This window comes from Chiloscyllium plagiosum, chromosome 7, assembly GCF_004010195.1.
Source record: "Chiloscyllium plagiosum isolate BGI_BamShark_2017 chromosome 7, ASM401019v2, whole genome shotgun sequence".
Taxonomy (NCBI): domain Eukaryota; kingdom Metazoa; phylum Chordata; class Chondrichthyes; order Orectolobiformes; family Hemiscylliidae; genus Chiloscyllium; species Chiloscyllium plagiosum.
Window position 1 is genome coordinate 85,401,095 of NC_057716.1, and position 11,590 is coordinate 85,412,684.

General features: G+C 37.7%; 1 protein-coding gene across 7 annotated transcripts in view; it reads left to right on the top strand.

The window, feature by feature from the left end:
• Positions 1 to 1,367, top strand: part of mbd6 (methyl-CpG binding domain protein 6) — a 239,446-nt gene extending 238,079 nt beyond the window's left edge. For 5 of the 7 annotated variants that reach the window (XM_043694121.1, XM_043694122.1, XM_043694124.1 and 2 more), the window contains one exon: positions 178 to 1,367. In XM_043694121.1, the coding sequence (XP_043550056.1) occupies positions 178 to 249 (72 nt within the window). In that variant the 3' untranslated portion in view covers positions 250 to 1,367. The remainder of the gene's footprint in view (positions 1 to 177) is intronic. The other 2 variants (XR_006312186.1, XM_043694123.1) reach the window with 2 other exon arrangements.
• The last annotated feature ends 10,223 nt before the right edge of the window (positions 1,368 to 11,590 follow it).

Genomic DNA, 11,590 nt, shown 5'->3' on the forward strand with positions numbered 1-11,590 from the left:
CTTTGGATGCACAAAGACTGATTACAGTGCTAAGATGATTTCAAAAGTCTCGGGCATGCAAGTAATTCTTTTTCAACAGCCATACAGTATATATTTGTATCTTAGCTTGTTAAATTTTATTCAAGAAATTGGCAGCGTTTCAATGGCCTAATCTGTACTACAATTTACATTTTGTAGGTTCACCAGACACCTCAGAAAGACAGACAAGTCAAGTCACCAAAAGCCAAGAGACGAAAAATCTCTAGATAACGTTCAATGTCTTCATCACTGATGTAGTTATAGGGTTGAACTGTGTGTATATAGAGTCTTATGCTACAAGGTGCTATGGAACTGTGGTACAGTGTTTCTTCAATAATGAGCAAAATTGTATGCTGGATAGCTCATCAGAAACCTTGTGAGATCATGGTTACAGTCTATTTACTGCTTGCCTACGAAGTGACATTTTCTACAGTACTAAAAGATCAAGAATATCAAAAACTGAACAGTCCAAATGTTTCTGAATTTTCATTGTGTATATAGATATGCAAAATTTCATGGTAATATCAAATTGTAAATACTGTATAAAGTTGTCATGTACAAGCATACTTAATGCACAGTTTATCTTGTACAAAATAGTGTACAAAATTCTTTGGTTTCTATTTACACATACAAGAGACTACCAGTGTAAAGAGGATAAATAAAAATGCCGCTTAAAGCTTTTATATGCAAGATGCTGTTTTTGTACTTAACAGCAGATGAGGCATGGTTATGTGATAACTTAATTATGGCAGACACTTCACACCGCCAATGTTCATTTCTTTCTGTTTGAAACTGTCTTTTGTGCAATGGCATGGAGGTCTCTACAGTCCCACATGCAAACTCCATGTAAAATGAAGATTTTCTTTTCCCCTCCACCTTTTTTCCCATTCTAAATTGATGCGTTCTGTTTTGATGGTATTGGTGTCTGTGTTTTCTTATCAATCAGCTTTTCTGCTATTTTATGTCAAAAAATGTTTTATTCATCAAAGGTGCGTGCTTTTATATTTAATTTTGCCTTTCTTTGCTTTACTCCTAAACTGTCTTGTAATGATCAACTTTGCTCTTTGTTTTGACATTTATCTAATTGTTTTGTATTTTCTCACATGTATACTTTACATTAGTAGTATATGTAAAGTATTTTGTGCACTTGATTTTAATTGGTTGATGGCATTTATGTGGGTGATAGGAGTAGTTTGTTCCAGTCCATGCAAATTCTCTTTAGGGTTTTATGGTTTCATGTAAAGAACACTAATTGTAAATATTGTGAGCATTACAGGTCGTGCAGTGTTGTAACATTTTTAATAATGTTGCACCTACTTTACAATTAAAAACTGGTCACTCATACTTGATTTTCTGCTTGTGGAGCCATTCTTTACAAACCTTTTGTGGTAAAATAGGAAACCCTAATGCAGTAGTCCAAACCTATTTTTAAACAGAATTTTAAAATGTGCATTTGCGACTTCTGTTTAGTATTGTATTTTCTAATTAGAGGTGGTCATCACATTTTGTCCGGTACATAATATGGAGAGAACAAAATGTTGAAGAACAGTAGTCATGTACATTAATCTGCTTGTTTGAATCTTGTAGCAAGGAGCAGTGACAAACAATGTTGGATTTTTTAACATGATGGTTTTCCTTCATGGTATTGAGTTGACAAAGGGCATTGACTGAGTTGTCAAAGCTTCTGTGAAGCTGTCATGGACCTGAAGTACAGATTGCTGCAACACTGTGATGATTGGGACTAAATGGTGTGTCAGCAGCACAGTTGAGTCGTTCGCAATTGTGATTTTCGTTAATGTTTATTTTATTTAGTTGACTAGAAAATGCATAAACAGATCTCAAAATGCAATGTAAATTCAATTTTATGGTACAACCTAGTTCACAGACATTTGAATTAAAAGCTCGCCTGTATAATATAATTTTAATGTATTGCTTAATTTTAGGTCAGCATGGCGGCATTTATGCATTGCAGTTTAGTACTTTTGACCATGGGGAATTTAGCCCCATATGACTGGAATTCTATTGGCACTGTAAGCCATAGGAATTGAGATTTAAAAAGACAGTCAAAAGTATAGCTATTTTGGCAGAAATGCTTCGCTGACATTAATCACGTTGCCATATTAAGTATAAGTACCTCAGAAATTATTAAGTCACTGAATCGCTGAAACTATCAAACTATTATAGAATCATACAGCACAGAAACAGACCTTTGGGTCCAACCAGTCCAAGTTGAGCATGATCCCAAACTGTCTGTTCCTGGCTCATATCAGTCTAAACCTTTCCTATTCATGTACTTAACTAAGTGTCTTTTAAACATAACTGTGCCTGCATCTACTACTTCCTCAGGAAGTTCATTCCACATGCAAACCACTTTCTATATTAAAGAGGTTGCCCTTCGCGTCTTTTATAAATCTCTCTCCTCTCAACTTAAAAATATGCTGCCTAGTCTTGAAAGCCCCAATCTTAGGAAAAAGACACCTACTATTAACCCTATCTATGCTTCTCATGATTTTATAAACCTCAATAAGGTCACCTCTCAACCTTCTAAACTCTAGAGAAAATCCCCAGCCTTCCTTTATAAGTCAGACCTTCTATATCTGGCAACATCCTAATAAATCTCTTCTGAACTCTCGGTAGCTTAATAATATCCATTGTATAACAGGGTGGCCAGAACATGACTTCCCAACTCCTGTAATCAAAGGATTGAGCAATAAAGGCAAGCATGCTAATTGCCTTTTTAACCACCCTGTTTACATATGATGAAAACTTCGAAGAATTACATCCCTGAGTCCCTCTGTTTTACAACACTACCTAAGGCCCTACCATTAATTGTGTAGCTGTGTCCTTAATTTAATTCAAGTTCCTCTATAACCATAAATGTGGAAGATCTATAGATTTCTTACAGCTTTCTTGTGATTTACTTCTTGTAAATAAGCTATTGTAGCAGTTGATTATCCTTAACCAATCACCAATGTGCAGTTCCTTCCTGTCGTCTTAAGATTTTGTATTACACTGGGATATATTTGGTAACTTCAGTTTAACGCTGAAGAAGGGCTTATGCCCGAAACGTCGATTCTCCTGTTCCCTGGATGCTGCCTGACCTGCTGCGCTTTTCCAGCAACACATTTTCAGCTCTGATCTCCAGCATCTGCAGACCTCACTTTCTCCTCAACTTCAGTTTAACAACAACTTGCAGTAAATTTTATTGTTCTCATTTGCCCTCTTTTTCCATTCCAATCTCTTCAACTTGAAAAATGTTCCCTAACGGTATTCTGAGGTAGGCAGAAGGAGCTGCATGACTGCAAATCATTTACTTTGTTCCTTCAATCTAATGATAAATAATTGGGCTTCACGTTTCACAGCAGCAGCCTTTTATTTGTGGTTTAAAAATTCTTTAAAACGTTCGTTGACACTAGATTCATTCTTAATATTTAACTCTATTTGTGTGACCAAACAAGCATAGAATAACCTACTGGATTGAATTTATATAATGATTGCTGTTGTACTTGACAATCAGTGACATTTTCCAGTGTGGATTCCATGATGGAACATTCCATGTCCTTGATACATGGCTGAAATGCATGCTAGCGAAACTCTCAATTAAAATGTGGTGGGGGAAATAACTGGTATTAGACGAATATCCGAGGCCTGCATCTCCACTTTCAATTAATAATAGAGAATTCTAACCGCTTAACTGTATTTCAGGTAAGAATAGGTGTGTGCACTGTAGCATCAAACTGAATAAGGGGAAATTTGAAAGAAACCAGGGTGTTAATTTGCAAGGCCTTCTCCAATCTGAGGTGGAAGTAAGACAAATATAATGCTGAGTTATATTTTCAAACTCCGGAGGTTTAATTTCAAGAGTCCATAGTGAAGTTACATAGTGCCCTGATTTGGCTCTTATGTCAGAAAATAGATGCAAACAGTGCAGAGACTGATCCTAAAGTTTGAAAAATAATTTCATGGACTTCTAATCTTTAAAATGAGTTATTTAGAAAAGTATCCTCAAGAAGTAAAGTGGTTAGAACCAACAATTCTGGCGTGTCCAAGTTCATTGAATGGGAAATGGGTTCAAGCTTGTTGAGTGAACACTGAGGACATTGGAAGGAAAATGCAAGAACATGTGAGAGAAGGAGTAAAATGCAATGGGGAAAACACTGGAAAATGGATTGAGACAATTTGGGTAGCTGTTTAAAGCGGGGTAATTGTTATGCACACACTGGAGAAATAAAAGTTTAGGTTTTGAAACTCAACAACAAGTAGTATAGATGACATATGAGATCCAGAGAGGCTGGTTACAGTATAACAGGGAAGATGAGGCACAAAATAAGACTTGTTGGGAGACAACCAAAGTGAGATCTTGAGATTAAGACCAGCAGGTTTGGTCAAAAATCAGAGCCAGACTTTTCAGGAGTGAGATTAAGAATCATATCTAAGCATAAGTTTGGAACTCTCTTCTTAAAAAAAGACTACAATTGACATTAGATCAGTAAATCTGAATTTGCAAGATTTTGTTGTTCAGTAGAAATGTTGTAAGTGCAAGGGATTATATGGAGTTACGTAACACATCAGCCTTGAGGCGCGAACTCACCTTTTTCCATTTGTATGAAAATGATGAAGGAAACAGGAAAGCGACCAAGCTTGCATATGGGGTGAAGATCATGAATTACTTTAATATGCACCCCCTATGTTTCTCTAACATTCAAAAGAACTTTATATGGAGTTTCTTGAAATTCAGCAAAAGCTTGGTCTGTAGGCAAATGTATCAGCCATTGTACAGATTCCTAGGATTCCATATACAAGCATAAAATAAATGACCAGGTTTTTGGTGACAGTCATGAAAGGAGGAATGCTGCTTACAGCTCCTTTTTGACATCAACTTGAATGATAGCATTGGAAAAGGACAGCATCTCCATTAATGTTGTACTCTATTAGTCCTGCACTGGTATTCATCTTCAGTCAAGTGAACCCAGCTGCAGCCAAAAACAATTCAACTTAAATGGGTATACATTCGAGCCATTTTGTTTCATTTTAGCTATAAATACATGCAGTCCCGTTCAGGATCAACAGTTAACTGTAATAAATTAACAGGTACCTCTCGAATCAAATGCATTTGAGATGCTCCATTGAGCAATGCAAAGCAGTAATATGTGCTTGGAGAAACACCAAAAAGAGGTGAAAGTGGGCAAACCAGACTGAGTTCTATAAAGCAAACAGTTCAAATGGATTTCCCTTAGTCTGACAATGTACTTAAATGTCTGTATAAAGCAACAACTTATCCCACACATTCTTTGTGAACAATCAGAAAATTTGGAAACAAACATATGGATGAAATTTGTATTCAACATTTTAAACTATCTTGTTCGTTTGTGATTACTCCACATGCCTCCACAATATCATTTACGTGCTATGATAGCCAGAGAGCCAACCTAAGAGTCACTAATGTTTGTTGGATTCTGGTACATTTTGCAAGAATGCTCAGATTCCCCTCCTTGTAGCTAGAACAACTGTGCTCCAGAGCACAAGGTATGCGTACCATCAAAAAGAACCTGTATTCCATAGCCTCAAGAATAGCTCCAAAGTAAATTTGTGTCATCCAAAAGGGTTAAAGTATCTCGCTTAAAGTAGGACTTTGATATGGATGCTCTGTACATCTGGTGCCCTAGCATTAGCACGGCAGCAAAGTAGAGCCCACTCCTTTCTATCAAACGTAATACATCACAGGGCTATTATTAAGAGGGCTTTTTATCTGCAGATTAAAATGTTATCAACACAGTGATGTTTTTTCAAGCCTCCTTAGACATGGATATTCTCTCAGTCCTTTTGGGTCAAATGGTAACTTTGTATAAATCACATTGCAAACATTGAGAATATCCTCAGAAGTCTGTTGAAGAGCACTGAGCTTATCTGTCAATGAAAATAGACCAGAAGAATTCCTGACTACAATTGACAATGAACTCCATTTATCAACAGGGTCAGTAAGCATAGAGTAATGTTTCTGTATTTCAGACCTTAAAAGCAGAAGCAAATCCTAAAGGCAATTTCAGGTGTGGCATCAGGACAATATGTGCTACTTTGTGAGGTTTGACACATTAGTTCTGTCATAAATAATTGGTTCCTTTGTGCTAGGAAGCCCTTGAGGGCTCAGAAGCTATAAGGCCATTACTTTTCTACCCATCAAAAAATACAATGCTGCCCTCAATTTCTTTTGTTTTTAATTCCTTCTTTCTCCAGAGACTAATCATCTCTCTCTTGAATTTACTAGCACATTGAGCAATGCAAAGCAGTTAAAAGATCTAAGCAGGATAATGAAATCAGAAAAGAAAGCATTCCTAATTCTAAACTTTTGTGAACCAGCAGTACAATATTATCAGATCTATTACGCTTAAACACCAATTCTAATCGCAGATCATCTCAGCCTAAAACGTTTCTGTCTCCACAGATATTGCCTGAGCTGCTGAACATTTCCAGCTTTTTATTGTTTGTATACATTTTTCCAGCACACTCAATATTTTGCTTTGGCATCCAGAAATAAAGGATTTTGAAAACCACAGAAAAATGCATGTGTGTGTGTGGTTCAAAGCAAGCTGTTATTGGGTATAATATAAATTGGTTAAATCACCTGACTAAAATTACTTTATCGAACTCTTAAAGTGGATGTTATGACCAGTCGCCTTTATATGAGAAAACAAATGGGCCCCTTGCCCCTTGATATTTGTATCATCGATAGACACAGGTGAGGTGCCGGAAGACTAAGGTTGGCTAACGTGGCTCCACTGTTTAAGAAGGGTGGTAAGGATGAGCCAGGGGACTATTGACCGGTGAGCCTGATGTCAGTAGTGGGCAAGTTGTTGGAGGGGATCCTGAGAGATAGGATGTACATGTATTTGGAAAGGCAAGGACTGATTAGGGATAGTCAACATGGCTTTGTGCGTGGGAAATCATGTCTCACAAACTTGATTGAGTTTTTTGAAGAAGGAGCAAAGAGGATTTATGAGGGCAGAGTGGTAGATGTGATCTATATGGACTTCAGTAAGGCGTTCGACAAGGTATCCCATGGGAGACTGGTTAGCAAGGTTAGATCTCATGGAATACAGGGAGAACTAGCCATTTGGATACAGAACTGGCTCAAAGGTAGAAGACAGAGGGTGGTGGTGGAGGGTTGTTTTTCAGAATGGAGGTCTGTGACCTGTGGAGTACCACAAGGATTTTCAGAATGGAGGTCTGTGACCTGTGGAGTACCACAAGGATCGGTTCGGGGTCCACTACTAATTTTTTTCATTTATATAAATAATTTGGATGTAAGCATAAGAGTAAGTTTGCAGATGACACCAAAATTGGAGGTTTAGTGGATAGCAAAGGTGGTTACCTCAGATTAAACGGGATCTTGATCAGATGGGCCAATGGGCTGAGATGTGGTAGATGGAGTTTAATTTAGATAAATGTGAGGTGAAGCATTTTGGGAAAGCAAATCTTAGCAGGACTTATGCACTTAATAGTATTGCCCTAGGGAGTGATCCTGAACAAATAGACCTTGGAGTGCTGGTTCATAGCTCCTTGAAAGTAGAGTCACATGTAGATATGATAATTAAGAAGACGTTTGGTGTGCTTTCCTTTCCTGGTCAGAGTATTGAGTACAGGAGTTGGGAGGTCATGTTGCGGCTGTACGGGACATTTGTTAGCCACTTTTGGAATGTTGCGTGCAATTCTGGTCTCCTTCCTATCGGAAGGATGTTGTGAAACTTGAAAGGGTTCAGAAAAAATTTACAAGGATGTTGTCAGGGTTGAAGGATTTGAGCTATAGGGAAAGGTTGAATAAGCTGGGGCTGTTTTCCCTGGAGCGTCGGAGGGTGAGGGGTGACCTGATAGAGATTTATACAATCATGAGGGGCATGGATAGGATAAATAGACCAAGTCTTTTCCCTGGGGTGGGGGAGTCCAGAACTAGAGGGCATAGGTTTAGGTTGAGAGGGGAAAGATATAAAATAGACCTAAGAGGCAACTTTGTGAAGGCTAGTACAATTGCAACATTTAAGAGGCATTTGGATGGGTATATGAATAGGAAGGGTTTGGAGGGATATGGGCCAGGTGCTGGCAGGTGGGATTGATTGGGTTGGGATACCTGGTCAGCACGGACAAGTTGGACCGAAGAGTCTGTTTCCGTGCTGTACATCTCTATGACTATGACCTATGTAAAAAAAGTGCAATGTAATATAGTATACTTGCAATGAGCATTTGAATTTAAACTTTATTGATCAACATGCCTTCAGTGTTTCTAGATTTTTTTCCATTTAATGTCCAGGTGTTTATCATAAGTGAAGCCTGGCCGACATTCAAAATGCTAAGTAGCGTAACATATTTATGTTTACTCTGAAATGGAGAAATGAATGTTACAAAAGGAAATCTTTAGTAACTACCAATATGACTTAAGACTAATTGTATAGTATTATTTATAAATATCTGTTTTGTATTGGCTGTAAATATACTTAAAAACAACATGCTTTTACACATGAAAAATATAGGGTTATAGTGAAATTTGAAACTGATGGCCAAAGATGGAAAAAAATACCAAATCTACCTTTCTGACTTAAAACTTACTTTCCATATTTATCTGTACAAACTTGACACAATGATATTACTGGAACGGAAATTACAATGGTTCATACTTGAAACTGAGGTTTCAGAAAAATATAAGGAAGTTTGTGCTTTTGCAGAGGAATCACTGACTATGTTTTCTAAAACCTAGAAAGATCTAAACAAAAAAAAGTCAAAATCATGATAACAGTATTATAAATTACTAAATACGGAAATGAGTTATTTTGGCATGGGCCTGTCTTAGAAAGGAATGACGTACTTTGGAACTATGCCTGGAGGAAGGAAATGGGTCATCTGCACAGTGAGTTGAACCAAGAATTTGGGCTCTGGTAATCACATGACTGATAATACATTACTGGTCAAGAAGTCTGCCCAGGTGAAACACACACAGAATTTGCTGATTAGCCCCGAGCAATCAGAACATTTGGAAGCAAACAGATGGATGAAACTTGTGTTTAACATTTTACAAATTTTAAAAATACTTAGGTTCCCCGTTTCTTGCTAAACGTGTTTTTCTCTGTGAATTTAGATATATTCCAGTTATTGTTTCAGAAAGCTATTAAAACAATAAGTATAATAAAAACAATTGTGCTGATAGCTTTGTCATAGATTTTTGTTAGTTTACCTGCAATAGCAGCCTTGCCTTCTTCACAAGGGACCTCTTATTAAATATGATGCCTACTAAGAACACTTCTACATACTACTATGTTATACCTGTCTGGTTTTTCAAGTTTCTTTTTTCAGTCATTAACCATTTTTCCTTATTTGCTATCTTTTAATACATTTTTGCTTATTTTTACTGTCTTTTTTAATTGTTACAGTCTATAGTAATTTTGCTGGGTTTTTGATATTTCTCCGCCTTTTTGTGGTATATATCTGGTTTGTGCAATCTCTAAGGTATGTTACTTTGCATTCCAAATGGCCTGCCCCACACATGCCAATTTTGTTCAATTTTTTAAAATGGCAATCCTTCTCTTACTGTCTTAAAATGAACTGTCCTGAAATATTCTAATGAGTCTTTCCTATATCTCATTTTATTCCCATCAAGGTAGGTATTATCAATAAATTTAGACACTCCTCCTTCATTGGTGTTAATAAATATGAAGAGCAGAAGACCCAGGGTTAATTCCCAAAGGATGCCTCCAGTCACTGTTACCCAGCTGGAGCTGCTCACAGTCATTATTACTTTCTGCTTTCCATTAGCAAACCATTTTCTGCCAAATTGACACTTCACTATTGATTCTATAATTGTTTTTCTGAGAAACTTTCTGAACAGTTTTCAGACATTTGCAGTGTGCAATTTCAACTGAATTGCCTTTATTCACCTACTTGCTTGCATCATGAAAACAAAATCTACATTTTGGTTTGTTTCACTTATTTAATCAACCTGTTTAGATGTATGATATGCCTCTGTGACCATCACATACTGAGGTGACACTTGAACCTTCAGGCCCAGAGGGAGGAACATTACCACCAAAGCCCAAGACCTTATGCAAAGATTTGCTTCTCATTTCAGCAACTGATTTCTCTCGATCCCACTGAGTCATCAGCTGCATCTAATTTATAACATGGCCATAATTGCCATATCAGTATCTCCCTCTTTGAGGATAGGGATAACATTTATTATCTAAATTCCAGTGTTCAAATATTTTATTGCTCTTAATCCATTTCCAAGGAGCTAAGGCAAATGTGTACTAACTTATAAGGAATAAAAATTTGCATTTTTATCGTGCCTTCCATGATCGGGATATTAGAAAGTTTTAACACATAATGAACTACTTTTGAAGTGCAGGCACTACAGTGATGTGGGGCATTATTGTGGCCCTTTTCCAATCGGTAAGATTTCAAAAATGATAATGAGGCAAATGACCAAACAATCTTTTTCGTTAATGTTAATTGAGGAATAAGCATTAGCCAGAACACTGGGAGAAGTCCCCTGCTGTTCTTCAATAGAATGTCATGGAATTTTTATATATCTCTCTGAGAGGGCATTTGGTAACTCCAGTGTAACATCTTATCAAATAATGGTTTGCTCCCTCAGTCCTGCTTGAAGTGTCCACTAAAATTGTGCTTTAGATACTCATCAGTGAGGTTTGAGCACTTAGCCTTCTGATCTAAACTCAAGACATACTATTGACATAATCATCCTCGAAGATCATAAGACTATAAGATATAGGAGCAGAATTAAATTCTTTGAAGAGGTGACAAGTAGGTCAGACCAGGGAAACCCAGTGGATGTGGTCTATCTAGACTTCCAAAAGGCCTTTGATAAGGTGCCAAACGGGAGGCTGCTGAGTAAGGTGAGGGCCCATGGTGTTCGAGGTGAGCTACTGGCATGGATTGAGGATTGGCTGTCTGACAGAAGGCAGAGTTGGGATAAGAGGTTCTTTTTCAGAATGGCAGCCGGTGAGAAGCGGTGTCCCACAGGGTTCAGTGTTGGGGCCGCAGCTGTTCACGTTATATATTAATGATCTGGATGAAGGGACTAGGGCATTCTTGCGAAGTTTGCCGATGATATGAAGATAGGTGGACAGGCAGGTAGTACTGAGGAGGTGGGGAGGCTGCAGAAGGATCTAGACAGTTTGGGAGAGTGGTCCAGGAAATGGCTGATGAAGTTCAATGTGAGCAAATGCGAGGTCTTGCACTTTGGAAAAAAAATACAAGCATGGACTTCTTTGTAAATGGTGAGAAAATTCATAAAGCCAAAGTACAAAGGGATCTGGGAGTGCTAGTTGAGGATTCTCTAAAGGTAAACATGCAGGTTGAATCCGTGATTAAGAAAGCGAATGCAATGTTGTCATTTATCTCAAGAGGGTTGGAATATAAAAGCAGTGATGTGCTACTGAGACTTTATAAAGCTCTAGTTAGGCCCCATTTGGAGTACTGTGTCCAGTTTTCGGCCTCACACCTCAGGAGGGACATACTGGCACTCGAGCGTGTCCAGCAGAGATTCACACGGATGATCACTGGAATGGTA